General features: G+C 43.9%; 3 protein-coding genes and 1 long non-coding RNA gene across 4 annotated transcripts in view; 2 read left to right on the top strand and 2 right to left on the bottom strand.

Annotated features, from left to right (window-relative positions):
- Positions 1–1580, top strand: part of LOC134669384 (histone-lysine N-methyltransferase ash1) — an 89997-nt gene extending 88417 nt beyond the window's left edge. Inside the window, exon 24 of the mRNA XM_063526904.1 lies at positions 1396–1580. Within this exon, the coding sequence (XP_063382974.1) occupies positions 1396–1569 (174 nt within the window). The 3' untranslated portion in view covers positions 1570–1580. The remainder of the gene's footprint in view (positions 1–1395) is intronic.
- A 66-nt stretch (positions 1581–1646) lies between these two features.
- LOC134669383 (spidroin-1-like) lies at positions 1647–3768 on the bottom strand. The gene is made up of 3 exons (XM_063526903.1): positions 3741–3768; positions 1802–3297; positions 1647–1712 (listed from the first exon to the last, which is right to left on the bottom strand). Exons 1-3 carry the CDS (start codon positions 3766–3768, stop codon positions 1647–1649), a joined length of 1590 nt encoding a protein of 529 aa, XP_063382973.1.
- Positions 3769–3852: 84 nt separating this feature from the next.
- On the bottom strand, positions 3853–5489 carry LOC134669675 (uncharacterized). The gene is made up of 2 exons (XR_010098934.1): positions 4744–5489; positions 3853–4339 (listed from the first exon to the last, which is right to left on the bottom strand). It is a non-coding gene; the product is annotated as an uncharacterized LOC134669675 (long non-coding RNA).
- Positions 5490–11196: 5707 nt separating this feature from the next.
- Positions 11197–17722, top strand: part of LOC134669691 (synaptic vesicle glycoprotein 2B) — a 54356-nt gene continuing 47830 nt past the window's right edge. Inside the window, exon 1 of the mRNA XM_063527369.1 lies at positions 11197–11347. The gene's annotated coding sequence lies outside the window, so the exon portion shown is untranslated. The remainder of the gene's footprint in view (positions 11348–17722) is intronic.

Here is a 17722-nt window from a genome sequence, read left to right as displayed (position 1 = left end):
CAGCTATTTGCGAAGGCCCTAAGCCGATATCCGCATAAGGCCGAAGGCCCGAAGCGTCCCGAAGAGGCGTGCCATTCCGACTCACGCTTGAAGCTAACTTCAAGCATGAGTCGGAATGACGACAAAAAATGCGACTATAGTTAGACCGTAAAAAGTCTGCAGCGATTTTGATAGCCCACGCAGTGCAAGTGTCATATTAAACGTCAAACTTCTATGAAATTATGACGTATTAATAACACTTACACTGCGTGGGCTATCATACCCGCTGCAGACTTTTATTGGTGTGACTATAGGCTGTATCTGGCACACAACCGCATTGGTACAAGTGTAGTACTGATTGATTAGGTTACTATTGTTACGTGTTTTAAAAAGCACTGAACAGGGTGGCCAAAAATTAACTAAGTGTATTCCCGTTGCCAACGTGCAACCCCGAAATTGCGAGGAAAAATTTGGCTGTTTCATACATTTTGGCTGGCTGGTCCGTTTTCTACGGGAGGATACATTTTTTTTCGCGTATTCGGGGTTGGGGTCCCATAGTAAAAGTTGTAAAGCTCAGTATAATCCGAAAACCTCCCCGGCTACGGGAATGCACTTATTTTTTGGCCACCCTGTAGGTATTATCTCTCTTCGGCCTTTTAAAACACTTGCGGAAGTTGTAGGAAGCGTGACTCGTTGGACGCTCCGAGCTATCAGCCCTAGGCGGAGCTCGGTCTTCAGTCTTCGCATTTGGACACCTTGTACTACTGTTCGGCATTTAATCTTCCTACCTAAGCTACTTTGCATAGTTGCAGAGATAATATAAGCCACCACGCCAGAAAACTTCATGTTCCATCTGGTTTTTGATTGACCCATTCGGGTTTTTCAAGCAGTTTCACTCACGTCACGTTTGATGTACAAAAAATAATTGTTGAAAATTGTGTGATGTACGGAACCCTTGAAACGCGAGTCCGAACTCGCACTTGACCAGTTTTTAATTATTCATGATAGGAGTTTTACGGGGTTTAGATTTTTTTATTTTTAATCGGGGTCTGTTTCGTGTGAGAGCGACACAAGATTTTGTTCGGGCCTATCGGGTTAATCGAGTGAAAAGGTTCGGTATAGATCGCGTCGTTCACGAAGACGCGGGCCTCGACTCGTATCGTCAAGGTATTAAAGGTCAGATTTGACAAATATGTGCGTCATCGAGAACGACACGAACCACAACCTCGCGATCGTATAGGGTCGAACGTCGAGGGGCCCACAGATTACCGGTTCGCCGGACGATACCGGCCCGTTAGTCGTTCGGAGCTGTCAAATTTTGCGTTCAACTGACGGGCCGGTATCGTCCGGCGGGCCGGTAATCGGGGGGCCCCTTTACCGTTACGATCGTCTTTAACACGTGTACGTGTCGTTTAGAACTGTTCGGCGGGCGCGCGTCGGGAGCGGCAGGGCGGGCGCGTGAACGGCATCGCGCGGCGGCTGCTGGCGCGCGGCGGCGGCGCGCGCGCGCTCGACGCCTCCTACCTGCTGCGCCGCGCGCCCGCCGCCGCCGCCTCCCCCCCCGCGCCGCCCCGAGCGCGCGCGCCCTGACCGCGCCGCTGCCCGTGCTGCACCCCCCCCGCCCCCGCCCGGACCGCCGGCGGCGGCGCGCGCGCGCTCGACGCCTCCTACCTGCTGCGCCGCGCGCCCGCCGCCGCCGCCTCCCCCCCCGCGCCGCCCCGAGCGCGCGCGCCCTGACCGCGCCGCTGCCCGTGCTGCACCCCGCCCGCCCCCGCCCGGACCGCCGGCGGCGGCGCGCGCGCGCTCGACGCCTCCTACCTGCTGCGCCGCGCGCCCGCCGCCGCCGCCTCCCCCCCCCGCGCCGCCCCGAGCGCGCGCGCCCTGACCGCGCCGCTGCCCGTGCTGCACCCCGCCCGCCCCCGCCCGGACCGCCGGCGGCGGCGCGCGCGCGCTCGACGCCTCCTACCTGCTGCGCCGCGCGCCCGCCGCCGCCGCCTCCCCCCCCGCGCCGCCCCGAGCGCGCGCGCCCTGACCGCGCCGCTGCCCGTGCTGCACCCCGCCCGCCCCCGCCCGGACCGCCGGCGGCGGCGCGCGCGCGCTCGACGCCTCCTACCTGCTGCGCCGCGCGCCCGCCGCCGCCGCCTCCCCCCCCGCGCCGCCCCGAGCGCGCGCGCCCTGACCGCGCCGCTGCCCGTGCTGCACCCCGCCCGCCCCCGCCCGGACCGCCGGCGGCGGCGCGCGCGCGCTCGACGCCTCCTACCTGCTGCGCCGCGCGCCCGCCGCCGCCGCCTCCCCCCCCGCGCCGCCCCGAGCGCGCGCGCCCTGACCGCGCCGCTGCCCGTGCTGCACCCCGCCCGCCCCCGCCCGGACCGCCGGCGGCGGCGCGCGCGCGCTCGACGCCTCCTACCTGCTGCGCCGCGCGCCCGCCGCCGCCGCCTCCCCCCCCGCGCCGCCCCGAGCGCGCGCGCCCTGACCGCGCCGCTGCCCGTGCTGCACCCCGCCCGCCCCCGCCCGGACCGCCGGCGGCGGCGCGCGCGCGCTCGACGCCTCCTACCTGCTGCGCCGCGCGCCCGCCGCCGCCGCCTCCCCCCCCGCGCCGCCCCGAGCGCGCGCGCCCTGACCGCGCCGCTGCCCGTGCTGCACCCCGCCCGCCCCCGCCCGGACCGCCGGCGGCGGCGCGCGCGCGCTCGACGCCTCCTACCTGCTGCGCCGCGCGCCCGCCGCCGCCGCCTCCCCCCCCGCGCCGCCCCGAGCGCGCGCGCCCTGACCGCGCCGCTGCCCGTGCTGCACCCCGCCCGCCCCCGCCCGGACCGCCGGCGGCGGCGCGCGCGCGCTCGACGCCTCCTACCTGCTGCGCCGCGCGCCCGCCGCCGCCGCCTCCCCCCCCGCGCCGCCCCGAGCGCGCGCGCCCTGACCGCGCCGCTGCCCGTGCTGCACCCCGCCCGCCCCCGCCCGGACCGCCGGCGGCGGCGCGCGCGCGCTCGACGCCTCCTACCTGCTGCGCCGCGCGCCCGCCGCCGCCGCCTCCCCCCCCGCGCCGCCCCGAGCGCGCGCGCCCTGACCGCGCCGCTGCCCGTGCTGCACCCCGCCCGCCCCCGCCCGGACCGCCGGCGGCGGCGCGCGCGCGCTCGACGCCTCCTACCTGCTGCGCCGCGCGCCCGCCGCCGCCGCCGCCGCCCCCGCGCCGCCCCGAGCGCGCGCGCCCTGACCGCGCCGCTGCCCGTGCTGCACCCCGCCCGCCCCCGCCCCCGCCCGGACCGCCACTCTGCAGCTGAAGAAAATACTCTGATCCGTTTGTGCCGAGGCGATCCCCGCCACCTTAAAAAAGAGCGTCGTTTCTAAAATTCGACGTTCCGATCTGGTTAGAAAACGACGGTAAACGGGGGTGGCGCGAAAACAGTTGTGGGATTAAAAATGAAAAATGTGTGAAAACTGAATCTAGTATGATCTTTATATTCGAGCTGAGCGTGCTCGACGTCCGATAGAAAACATACTATTGAAGGAGTGGTTGAGCTCTAAAAAGAAATCTATTACATCGAGCTGAAATGAACACGTTTGTATGTTGGGTATAGTGAACGTGCATAATGTAACGAGACTCTAAAATAATTCGGTATAAGTTCGTATATCTCGATACGTAAATGTAGTAAGTTCATACACATACGAGTTTATCCACATCATTCGACGATTAAAATATGTACATGCTAAATAAACGAGATTGAGGAAATAATATCTTCTATACATTACATACTAGCCACATAAACCCGCGTCTATTCTCGCCTCGCATTTCATTTCCGATACAGATATGTGGCTTACCGTCTATCTATACACCGTGTTTTTATTGAATTCCGTTAACTTCGGGGTATGGTTAAGTACGTTTAAGAGAACTAAATGGCATAGTTAATTTTGGGAAAAAAAATTTTTTTTTTTTTTATTTCTTTTTTGTTTAAAAAGTAATTAAATGTAGCATATAGCGTTGTTGTAACACGGGCATTACATTTAACTCAACCAAACAATTGAAATCTGTGACATATGAATGTCATTTCATACATCAGTCGACCGAGATTGTACTTAAGTTTAGTAGCAAATGTATGAACTCATTCTAAACACTAATCAATATGTAAACCGGCCCTAAGTCAAGTGTAGACGCTTGTAGAGGCATTATAGGAAAAAAATAAATTATTGATTATCTCCGAAATGGACTTAATTAGAACATCGGTGTCTTTGTGAAAGTTACTTGATTTAAGCTCAGGAATGCACCCTTGAAATTAACCAAAATAAAAAAAAAACACGGTGTATAGATAGTACTTCACGGTACTTCAAACTAAAGTAACTCGATCATGCCTGTATTGTATGTATACATCTTAAATGGGGTTATTCGCGGACGGTCTAGAACGCTAAATGACTGAAGTCTATTTTTTCATTCGGTAGACTAAAATGACATTTCATAGTATGAAATGACATTTTATGTTCATACTAGGAAATGTCATTTTGATCTACCAAATAAAAAAATAGACTAGTGTATATTTTGCCTATATCGCTCTTAGTCTACATCGCAAACGATCCAGAACGCAAAATGCCTACATCATTTTCCGTCGTTTTATCTTTACGTTAACGATGTCGACGGAGCCCCGCTACCGCGGGGCTCCTATTCTGTGCGGTTTAGCCTTCGGCCATTATAAAAAAGTGGTCATTTTGTAGACTAAAAGCGATATAGGCAAAATATTTTACTAGTCATTTTGCGTTCTAGACCGTCCGCGACTATACCCTTAAATGTATATAGAAATGTAAAAACTAAACGACGCTTAAAAAGTGCACATTATATAGCAGCTGTTAGATAGTAAATCTCTTGTTGTTTATACTTAGGTAGATCTTGCATAATACGTACTCGAAAGTACATAACTCTTCCGATAGATAGCGTTAGTGTATATTATCGACATGCATCCCATCTTTGATAGTGTTTATACATTTGTTTTGGTTGAATGTAAGTAATCAATGAAAGAGTATGGAGTGACATTGGCAGTTTGCGTGGCGGCTGGTGTCGGGTAAGTCGGTTGTTCGTAACATTCCACTCTGGTTTACGGTTGGAGACAATAAGTTGCCGACAGGATGGACGGAGAATCTCTGATATGTTTTGTACGAGTATGTAGTGTAGGTACTTCTAGCAGTGTCGTATTCGATGGTATAAAGTATTTTTGTATAAAATAATTATTCGCTAGATAGCGTAAGGTATGAGTGACATGCATGCCGTGTTTCTGATAACATAAGGTTCTTCTCGCCTATTTGCTTTGGTTATTAATTTATTTACATCACGAGTAGGGTTTTGATAAGATGTCGTATTTACGTATGTAATCTCGAGTATATTTTTAGCGAGGTAAAATCATGTTTCGTGCGCATTTCGTATACCGACATGCCTATAGACTGCATTACTGTTGATTCAGGTGCGGCAAAATCCTTGTTTTAAATCAGATATAATATAAGTAATAGTTATATTTTTACATTAGTAAATATTGTTATAGTTGTAAGGGTAGTCGTGTAGGCTAATGAAATACTAGTTAACGACCAGTGGTGCGAACTGATGTTGAATGTTGCAGAGTTTAGAGAGGTTACGAGAGGGCGTTGTTTGGCAGGTTGTTAATTTAGTGTTAGCTTCCATCAGGTTATTCTTTTTAATCATCCTTCGTTTACTTCAATCGATGATTTTAAACAATACTTTATAGTAGTCTGGTCATTTTTATTGTGTTTCGAGTACTTTTAGTAGTAGATCACGATTCTCTCTATTTTTCTATTATACGTTTGATAAGTTGTACATATGTTAGCGGTTAAGGAGGTTGATTGTTTTGTATTGAATGCGGAAAAATAATATATTGCTTGATCTTGAGTTAGTGTGTAAGATTCTCTGCTTGTTACGGTCGCATGCACGCCTTGCTGTTGTGATCACAGAGAGCAAAATTGTTTTTGTTTCTAATTTATTTGTAAAGTACTGTTAGCTTTTTACACCGGCTTACCTTATTATTTATCTTCCTTTCGACTATTTACAAGCTAATTTTATACTGCTTTTGCGTGTCTCATGGATAAAGATGTAACGTTATCAATAGTATTAGATGATTGATCCCAAAATGTACATCATTCGCTGAATACACAATGACATAACTGACTGGTGATCACTCGATTTATCATTTACTAGTATTGATTATTCTTAAGTAAACTACAAATGATAGAGTGCACTTAGACAATTAATAGAATTATTGCTGTTGACATCTGTAAATATATTGACATTATGAATCATAAATATCAAAATATTTTACTATCACTGATTTTTCCGATTGCACATGTACTTAGAATTTTGCCTTGTAGATAAATAATAATAGTTCAAGTTATTAATTAACCCATATCTTCTATGATATTCCACTTGCATTCTGATGTACTTAATTAGTTTAAATAGTTTATTAGAGTTAATAGCTTCGTGGACTGACATTATTTACGTTTGTCTAAACTTTTGGGATCAAAATAATCTATCCAATTTTGGCAATCTAAATTGATCTACGTTTCCCGATGATTTTATGATATATCGAGCAGCTTTACTATTTATATCATTTGTTTTAAGATGCCATTTGTTGTAACTCATGTTTTAATATTAAATTAAAATCTGGATCAAACACTTGCTTTTTCTTTCTAAAAATTGATTATTCCGCAGTATGTCCTCAGTAACATTTACGCAGCGTACTACGTAGGCGAACAACACGCGAACGCGAAGCGAAGCGATGCGGCGCGGGGTGAATCAATCCTTTGATACCTAAAGAAGTAGGTCACGTGGGCGATCTCGTTGCGAACGCGAACGCCTTGGGCCCGCCGCGCCGCGCCACGTCGCGTTCGCGAGTTGTTTGCTTACGTAAGACGCAGCGTTAGGGCCAGTTGCACCAATCTCAATTGATAGTCTGACGCCGGTACTATAAAACATCCCATACAAATAAAATTTTGCGAACGTTTAACCGTTTAACAGACGGTTTGGTGCAACCGACCCTTAATATCTACTCCGAAAAATTGTGGATGGAGTTTCAAATGAAAAATTATACCGGGTGTGGCCTGGTACCACGAGCAAATAATTAGATCGTAGATTGTACTCCTCAAACGGTGTCACTTTTGTTCAATAACTTTTAAAAATTATGAAGTCTATTTCCTATTTTTCATACAATAAAAAATATTATCTTCAATGTACGAGCGTGACAAGCAACGTCAATCACAATGATAATGGCGTACAATGTACGCCAAATGTGCGTGATTGACGTTGCTTGTCACGCTTCAAACATAACAAAATTCGCACACATTGCGTTTTAGAATAAACTTTTAAGTGATTAAAAATCAAAGTACATACAAGTTTTGAACAAATATTGGTCAGTATGAGGAGTACAGCCTACAGTTAAATTTTTTGCTCGTATTACAAGCCACACCCGGTATATTGTGTAAAAATTTGACGTTTGACAACCCAGCTCTACAAAAGATGGCTGCGTACAGCACCATCTACTTCAGCTGTCAAACTCACGGGTACGAACTACAAGGTACAATTCTACAGTTGCTCCTACCGAGGGCCTACCGCGAAAACCCATAGTCAACATTTCGTAATCTGCGTTTATACCTTAAAACAATAGAGAGGCATACATAACGAAATTACGATTTTCGCGGTGGGCCCTCAAGTCCTCGCTCATCATTTGTTACGGCTGTCTATCACTGACTGAATAAGTAAGTACTCTTAACCATACCTACTTCTATACCCCGAAATTAATAACGACTACTATGGTGCAGAAGACTAAAGGCCCATTTATATGGTTCGAGTTTCTCGCCCCGACCGTGCGATTATCGTAGCACGAGGAAAAATATAGTATCATGTAAACTATACGTACGATATCGCACAAGACGCAGCGATAATCGCCTCGCCGTTGATGATTGGATGTCTCCGTGTAAACAAAATTTGAATGCGAGAATCGTACTTCGAGTTCATATATTAGATCAAAGATTAAAAATACACTCATGATGGCGACTGAATAGCACATGAACTCGAAGTACGATTCTCGCATTCAAATTTTGTTTACACGGAGTCATCCAATCATCCTCAAGGGCCTTAATCGTAGGCGAGTTTTTATTTCTCGCATGAGTGTAAACATTTTTATACGATAATCGCCTGACGATTATTGCATACGATTTCTCGCCCCAAAACGTGTGAGAAACTCGCACCATGTAAATGGGCCTTAAGTTATTTGCTAGTGGTGATACAGCCTGTGAGTTTTGTTACTAAGAATCCCCTTTGCGTCTGCCAAGGCGTAAACAAGTCAACCAATCTCGGCCAAACGCAGTATGTCACTAAGACTCGGTAGGAGATAGGACGTTAGGGAACTAAGCGGCAAAACATTTAACGTGCCTTCCCACGATGCTGCATCGTCAGCGAAACTAAAGCCGCCACCCGGGAACAGCTTCAGGTGAATGAACCTGCCGCACCTGTCCGTCATCATGTCATCCACCACGCCGATTGTCACGTAAATTATATAATACAATGAGTACAACCAAACTATTAGCGCACATGACTGTGGCAGTCAATTTAAGGCTTTAACATTCCATAAATAGCTACATATGACCGTCAAGTGGAACGAACAGTGAATATTAGTAGCCTACAACTGAATCGCGACTCGTAATGCGAGATTTTTCACACCTTTCAGCTGCACTATTCTTTAGGTATTATTGCACGCTAACAGGCAGTTTACCTTCGCAAGTGATATTTCGGCAATGAGAATCGGCTCACGAGTAGGTACGTCGGGGAAGTCTTTAGTCAAGTGTCGTCAGAGTTATTTGCTTTAACATTGACCTCAAATAACAATTTACATTTACGATTCCCGGGGCTGTGGCCGCGGGGTCTGCGCGCTGGGGTCACTCGCAATTAGGGTTACCAGATACAAATTAGAATTTCCTGACAAAATTCCAGATGCCCGAATATTTTTCCTGACATTATTTTTGACGATGACGGAGGGAGGGGGGGGGTCTAGCCGGCCCTAAAAGTGCAATTGTATTGTATTAATTTACGTAAATAAGAAGGTACTTTATAAAATAGTTTATCAATTCAAAACATTTCTGTCATTTTCGTGTTCCGTCCCCATTCCTGACAAAAGGCAAATTCCTGTCATCTGGCAACCCTACTCGCAATGAGAAGATTGGACCAGCGTCCGCCCGCACGCAGACTCCGCCCGCAGCTCCAAAATAATCTGATGATGCATTTTGCGTACTTATCGCCTTCCGTGAACCGTCCTACCTATTACGCGTGTTAAGTAGCCCTGTAAACAAAAACGCCTTCGAGGCGACATTGTTGCAAATTGTCATAACTAGATGTTTAGGAAGTCCTCATGATTAAGCCACTGATTTATGCATGCGACTTGAGTTTATTACCTTCATAAACATTTGGCTGGTACATAGGTTTATCGCAATAGGTACCTTCTGAGTTACTGTAAACTCTCGACGTCCGATTAAGACGAAACAGGAGCTGAGTTAAATATTTTAGGTAAATATACCCGTCTCGCTAACGAAAGCGGCACCTAAAAGTAGTGCGATAAGGACAAGGCGAAAAATCCTGCGTAAAAATCTCAAAAATCGAGGTTTCGTACTCCTCTGTTTCCTCCTCCAAAACTTAACCAATCGTAACCAAATTTGGAAATCTAAATGACTATGAAATTATCTGTGTCGTTCCGTTCTGCTTTTTTGGCTAATTGATATCAGTTTTGAATGCCACGCCTCTCATTGCGGCATAGTCAATTAGGCCATTCTGGCCATTTTTGAAGGGCTCTAGCGCCTTAAAAAACAAAAATATCAAAAAAAGCAAAACGGTCCGACACAGATATTGACAATATTAATCTGTGTTGAAAAAATCATTAATTGCTCTAGCTTCAAAAACCACGGAGGAAAACGAGGAGTACGTTTGTATGGAGAAATTACCACTCCAGCCGGTCTAGCCAAGATTACAATCGCTATCGCTTCGATAACGAAAAGCATTATGTCTCTCTATCACTCTTCCATATTAGCGCGACAGTGACAGTTGCGTTTCGATCGCTACTGAACGTAAGCGATGTGCATCTTGGCTACGCGGCCTGTTGGCTCTTAAATCATTACAATGGTTGTAATCGTAACGTCTTTTGTTCGCCTGAATGATCGAACGAGCGTGTAAGTTAGCATGTAAGTAGGTAATAAGTTACTTCATTGAGTACCTAATACGCTGTTCAACGGAAGTGAAAAATAGCTTGACACGTGTTGGGTACAATCGACGACAAAGATATCTTTACATTTTTCGCCTTATTACAAAGGAGTAAGGTGCAAAAGTGAAAACGTATCTTTGGCGTCGTCTGTACTTGCCAGAACAAGGACCGGACACATTAGCTACGGAATGATTTCGAGAATTGGAAACGACACGTACCTAACTAGGAGACAATTTAAATTGAAATAATACATACATAAACCTAAAACTTAGGTACATAAATCTGTGTGACGAAGCACCAGGAGAGAGGTTTAGCAACATCGTTTCCATTATTATCACCAGGCTTCGAAGTTTCAATTCAACCAGGCAAGTCAAATCCTCAACTTTAATTATATCCCAAGCGAACTAGAACTAAGATATAGGTATATATAGATAGATCTCAATTATTTTTCCGGCGAAGTCAACAACTTGGCTCTCATTCCACATGCCTGATTTTAGCTACATATTCCATGAGATTTGGAGGCCAATTCAAACTCACGTTGTGACATCAAGATGATACCTAACTGATGTCAGTTGCGCTTGTATTTCGCACATGCATTGGCGCGAGCGAGACGCACGGAACGGACGACTGAAATCATTTTAATGTCCCAATGTCAGTTTGAATTAGCCTCTTAATAAATAAACAGATCATGAACAAGTCAGGATGGGGGTTAGGTAGATTATCTTACGTCGCACCCATCGACATTAGGGAGCCGCTTCGGGAGACAAAAAACTTTCCGCAGCCGTCTCAAGTGACATCATGTGAGGTGAGTAATGTACCGTGGTACAAATAACATTATTTCATAAAGTGAATTCATGTAGGGTTGGCGCTTATCCCCAGGACGTGCAATCCCGTGCCATTATTCGTGACCGCGCTGGCATATGTCCTCCGGCGTACCTCGCAGACGCACGCAGTCGCTAATCTCCTCCGCCCACCGACTGTTGGTTTAACCCCGAGTTGATTCGAACGCGAGTTTGTATCGGTAGTTCATTAATGTTCCATGTGCCTTGGACCGATGCATGGCAATCGCGCGAAGACATTTGAAGACAACCCTGCTACTTCCATTGTATCGCCGTGGAATAATTATGCACAGGTAACAGGTAAGAATCGACCGAGAAATCGTCTAAAGGCGGACATAATAATATGACCTTATTGTCACTCGTGCGAGTCCCGCAAATAAAATATTTAATTATTTCACGTGCCTGCAACACTTGTCGATGATTTACTTTAATCATGCACCATACTATGTTACTCCTAAGACACATTTGCCCGACATTGTAACAACATAAGAACCGAAAAACCACTGCGACGGGACAACAACACACTGTTTTTCACAGTATTCAGTGTTTATTATTGTGGAAAAAGTTTTAAGACAAAGCTCGTGGAGCGAATGCTCTTTCGAGGTCCGTAAAATTATGTCCAAGTCACGTGTACAGAGAAATTACTTGTACTTATTTAAGTAGGCATAAATAGGTCTCTGATTAACAGTAGGGACCTACTGCTTATCGTTATCAAAATAATTGTTAATAACCGACGGAAGTTTTTAAGCCATTGTTAAACTTATCATAATAACAGTCATTCGTTTTATTTACTCTAATTAAATTCACATGTTTGAGCTTTAGAAATTCATTTCATTGACTTTTATTTTGAAATCTACATAATAATTTTGATACATACGAAGTGGAGTTGAACCATGAGAAGTCTGCAACGATTTTTTAGCACACTGCGTAATATAAGTGTTATTTTAAACGTCAAACTCCTATTTAATTATTTTATTTTATGACGTACAATTGACACTTGCACTCTAACTAACCCTAGTTACATAGTTGAGGAGTAATCGTGTTTAATTATTTGTTGTTATTTGAATCTTACGAGTACACCTCTTCAGACACGTGTTGCATTAACGTAGCGTGTCAAAACATTAGACACGATGGATGAAATTATAGAACCTAGTCAAAACATTACACGCTAGCCACAGTCACGTAGCTCTAGTTATCTTAATAACACAATAAAGATTAATAAAGTTTCCCACGTGGTAGTTACCTAGGTATTTTAGCAAGTCCCATTATAATTTAGGGAAAATTATATTGAACGTAATAGAATATCATGTCATTTAATAGGTAGTTTATTATATTTTGGAAAAACTTTGTCAATTACTTTATCTCTAGCGACATTTAACTTTCATTAAGAGTTTTTGTCTGTAGAAGGGGTGGTGTCTATAAAAATCTTGCCATCGAGTTCGACAGCAGATATAAAATTTCGATACGTACATATGAAAATAAATTGTAAAATGCTGCCGCAAATGTCAAAAATCTTGGCAGCTGATTGATACATGCAGAAATGCTGTAGGCAGCATTACTGGTGCAATCACTGCCAAAAATTTCAAAATCAATGCTGGTGTTTTTGACATTTTCAACAGCAATGTTGCGTCGCAATATCTACTGAATAATTGAATATGAAGTTGTATGCAACATACCCGGACGGCAATTGGCACACCCGGACGGTATGTAGGTACCTACCAATTTTTTTTTCAATAGGTAGCTTTCGCTAAAAGTCTGCGCCTTTTTTCACCTTCTTTTTTAGTCCGTTTTTTGCAGGCAACAATTTTTATATTTTAAAATTTGCTATTTCAAAGTATGTAATTAATAGACTACCACAGAAAAAGAAACTGAATTGCTCAGTTAAAGCTATTTTTCGAACTTATTATCAAGTAAATAGGTACCCCAGGTTTCCCTTAAATTCCTACTCATCCCGGAATCCGTGGCCGTCGCTAAATTGACCCGAAATGATTTGACCACTTATCTGAACGAATCCGTATGCGTCTAACCGAAGGTCGCCGCTTAGGAACCTGAGAATGGTATTCCACCTGTCCAATATCTTGGTCAAATGGGTATTTGCGTCCCCTATTTTGCTTAATGAGAGAGTGAGAGGCAATGTACATTATCAAAGAAATTTTACTTACAGGTGGAATACCACCTTTACCTATACGAGATGTAGGGGAGACCGGGGTGAGTTGTGACAGAGGAGAGTTGGAACATCGTCGATTTTTTGGAATCTATTAATTAGAAACTAGGTCGCAACAGTGTGCGTTTTTTAGCTCGTAACTTGAACTAACAAACGCGCGCTATTGCGACCTAGTTTCTAGTTAATAGATTCCAAAAAATCGACGATGTTCCAACTCTCCTCTGTCACAACTCACCTCGGTCTCCCCTATCGTACATAATATATGCCTAAATCTGCTTACCTATATATACGTGCAGAAAAGTATCTATTCTAAAGGTAAGGGCTCTTTAGCTGCGTTGTCTGCTCGAGGCCCAGCATGAGCCATCCGTCAGCGCTGACAAGGGCGTTGTTAGGCTGTCACTCCGCTCCACGTAACGTAATTGCGTCGCGTCCATTTGCCTATTGTTACTATTCTATTCTATCTTCCGAATGTGATTTCAGTACAATTGTTATTTAACTTATTTACCTAAGATCAGCCGCATGCCCAAAAATTGCGCGCTTCCATAAATAAATGTCAAATGGGTATATTTTTTTTAAAACATCGAACTGCGTTAGCCTGCGAAATATCGTCTTTTGACTTCGACATACAAATGCAATAAAAAAAATAGACAAAATATAATTTTAATTTTTAACAAGCTGAAACGTCTGCGAACGATATGATATGGAACTCCGGTAGCCGTTTAAGAAGTGTAGGTATACACTCTTACGGTAGATATCGCTCGGGTCCCCTTGACCCATATGCTTTGCTGACTATGGAATATGGATAAGGTCTTGGTGGCTCAGATGGTAGAGAGCTGGAGTATCGATCCAGAGGCCGTGAGTTCAAGTAATTTATCCACTTTTACATTTAAAAATAAAATATATAATATTTAGAGTTTCTAGGCAGAGACACAAAATTCAGTAGCTCAACTGTGTGGTCAAGAGAGGTTAAACCCGGAGTTACCAGTACAATTTAACCCCGTGTTAACGGTTAAATCAACGGTTTAATCCAACTGACCGACGTTTGGGTTTGTAATAGTACTTAAGTACATATTCTAATTTACAATACTATGCAATGTTATTTATGGTAGGTACTCGTATTTGTATTATATTTATTTAATGCGTCATACAATAAAACAATTTCGTTGTCAGCAAAACAAATCCGTTGTACGGTGAGATAACCAAGAGTAGTACGCATTCATTCATCGAAACCATCGCTTGCATTAATAAAGTACTTACAAGCCTAGGCTATAGGTATAGGCAAAGATCTAGAACAGCCATAGGGGAGACCGAGGTGAGTTGTGACAGAGGAGAGTTGTGACATCGTCGATTTATTGGAATCTATTAACTAAAAACTGGGTTGCAATATCGCGCGTTTGTTAGTTGAAGTTACGAGCTAACAAACGCACACTATTGCGACTTAGTTTTTAGTTAATACATTCCAAAAAATATCGACGATGTCACAACTCACCTCGGTCTCCCCTACTCAATTTTTTAAGGGGGTCACAATTAAACACGTTAATTAAAATTTATGACCTATTTATGTGAAGAATAAATAAATAATATAATAAATTCTTAAAGGAAATACTTATAGACTAAAATAGTAGTAGTATGTAGTAGTAAAACACTTTATTGTACAAAAAACAAAACAAAACAGGAAAAATAACATTCGTCATTAGTACAAAGGCGAACTTATCCCTTTAAGGGAATAAATATTATTATTATTTATTTAATAGTTATTTACAATACAAGTGCGGAAAAAAGGAAATTCGAAATGAGTGGCGATACAATCGACACGAGTTGCGAATTACCTATTCGCACACGTGTATCGTACAACGTTTTACAGTACATATATATGGCCTTTTAAACTTTTGACATACGCACAAAAAGTATTATTTCTCACTAGTGCGGAAAATAGGATCATATATTATGTACTGTAAAATAAAATTACTAAGGTTATGAGTTTAAATTTGGAACAGCTGTCAAATTTCAAGTGGGTGTATATTCTAGTATTCTAGTATCAATTCAGTATATTTTTTAATAGAGTCTGGCTACTGAAATATTACCCAAAGTTTTGGCGGGAAATTCAAAAAATCTTGGGCTGGTCACACTGTGTGTAGTAGGATTTATAGTTTTGATACTAGAAAATATTTTTGATTTTCCGTGCACACGTAAGGTACCTGATAAAATAAGTTAAATATACGTTGACGTGCACTCAAAGTCAGCTCACATAATTTATACCACTATTTAAAGTACAGTTAACGACAAACACATAAGTTTACGGTCCAATGTTTTGATTTTATTGATATTTTCTAGAACTTCTAGTTTATCCGTTTTTTTTTACACACTTGTTTCAGGTATTAATAAATGCACGTACTTAATCAAAGTTATAGGGAAATGTTAGAAATAGTACTTAAAGTATCAAAATATTATTAGAGCACCAACCTACTAAATTATTTACGACTTGTAAACATTGCAGTTTTTCGTTAATAATCGCTTCACGTCGACTTCGCACATTGTCTTAATTATTTAAGAGCTTAAATAATAGTTTGCGGACCACACTCGGCATAGTCATTATTAATATTATTTAAGTGTTATTTAAAATAAACGCCTTATAAACCGCAAACAATTTGAATGAATGACATAAATTGACAACAGACTTTTAACTTTTTTTAAAAGCATAGACAATTGGTGATGCAACAAGGAAATATTTGTCAACAAAATTTGGCTAGCCAGACTCTATACATACTTAAACCGTACGACATTTGATCTCGAGTGACATGAGAATAGGGACTTCATTCGTTTGTCTATGAATTAAAAAAAAACTACGGATGCGTGACATGTGTGAAAAAAGTTTTCATTTACCGCCACTTGACGTACAATTTATCTATTTTAGGCTCGGAGTAATTAACAATGGAGCCGCCATTAACAGGCATTCCCCTCTGTCGAAAATAGGCGGCCAATGGTCAACCATATGTATGGACTGACGTTTATCTGACATGACGTACCTATACATTTGATGTGCCCCTCCCCCGCAAAAAACGGCAGACTATTTTGTACCGAAAATTTTAGACATGGCGTCTCCGTTGTTAATTACTCCGAGATTTTAGGTATAAAATTAATTTGTTTTGTTGTTTTTAAACATATAAGAATAAGTTTCATGTAAAATGAGTGATAAATAGATATTTTAGGAGACGCCACCTCTCAAATCTGCGAGTTCCGCCGGAGAGCAACGATGGATGTCGGCTGAAATATGAGGTTAGTGAATATATAATAGAAGGTAATAATATGTGTGTAGATAAAGTAGTGTATGTAACTGCACATAATTAGGCATTAATACACTCGTGTGATCCTTTTAAGAAGCTCACTTCGTTCGTCTCTTAAACCCACACTCGTATTTTAGTGCCTTTCATTATGTAGCAGTCACATAAACTACTATTATACTACTATACTTATAGACTAAGTGGAAGTTTGTTATGGGTTTTGTAAGTTAGCTTCATACAAGTGACGTTTCATAAAGAGAGTATCTGAACAATAGTTAGCTAATGACTGCTCCTGACTGCTGGTGTACCGGGTGTACGTATTTACTGTAGCCACAGAATAAATAATAGTACTAGGTACAGAAGACTCAGCACTCTCTAACGAAACGCGTCTGTCACGATCAGCACAGATATGGCCGCTAGGTGGCGACAGCGCCACGCGCGGCTTATGGCAAACCCCAAAATTGGGGCCGAACGGATGGACTTTTAGCTAAGCGACGAAATCGCGGAGTGAGCCACGCCTGCTGTAGCTATGATTACAGCTCCGTTACGGTTACGTTTACGTATCTAATCAAAATAATATTAAAAGTTCAATGCGCAATTAATGATAATAATTTCAATATACACACATTATTTACAATATACCGAGATGAAAACTTTTTTCACAACTCCATGTTTCAAAAGTACAGTCAAATTAGTTTAGTAGGTACCATATAATAAACTTGTTATTATCATTGTCATTCTTCTAGCATTAAAATGAAGTTGAACTATACAATTACACATAATTACAGTAACTTCTTTAATAAAACGATTAATCTTGCAAGTATTTACCTTGTTCATAATTAAGCGTAAAACAGTTATTGAAAACACGCTAGAGTCCAGCACGCAGATGAACTGGCCCACTTGCACCCTTCCACTAACCCGGGGTTAAGGATGACTCACGTTAGACCGACCGGGCCGTGGCCGGGTTGGAGCTTCCGGAGCTTCGTTTTCCTTCGTCACATGTCGGACACTTCGGCTCGGGCACGGCACGGCCCGGTCTAGCGTGAGTCATCCTTTAACCGGTTAAACCAGGAGTTACCATGGTTACCAGTACAATTTGACATTGGGTTAATGGTTTAACCGCTTAACCCCGGGTTAGTGGGATGGCGCAAGTGGGCCTTAGCTACCCAATGGAGTCTAATGAGGTTGGCAGAGGCACTGAATAAGGGAACAGTTTCGTCTATAATTTGC

Source organism: Cydia fagiglandana, chromosome 12 (genome assembly GCF_963556715.1).
Source record: "Cydia fagiglandana chromosome 12, ilCydFagi1.1, whole genome shotgun sequence".
In the NCBI taxonomy this organism is placed as follows: domain Eukaryota; kingdom Metazoa; phylum Arthropoda; class Insecta; order Lepidoptera; family Tortricidae; genus Cydia; species Cydia fagiglandana.
Note: the sequence above shows the minus strand (reverse complement) of the source record. Positions and strands in the feature narration are given on the sequence as shown.

What these genes read in the sequence shown, in the direction of transcription:
- LOC134669383 (XM_063526903.1), bottom strand. Translation starts at nt 3,768, where the DNA reads ATGAAATGCGAGGCGAGAATAGACGCGG. An exon ending in CGAGGCGAGAATAGACGCGG is followed by an intron (nt 3,298 to 3,740) that starts GTTTATGTGGCT and finishes CTCTTTTTTAAG; the next exon opens with GTGGCGGGGATCGCCTCGGC. An exon ending in GGCGGCGGGCGCGCGGCGCA is followed by an intron (nt 1,713 to 1,801) that starts GCAGGTAGGAGG and finishes CGGCGCGGTCAG; the next exon opens with GGCGCGCGCGCTCGGGGCGG.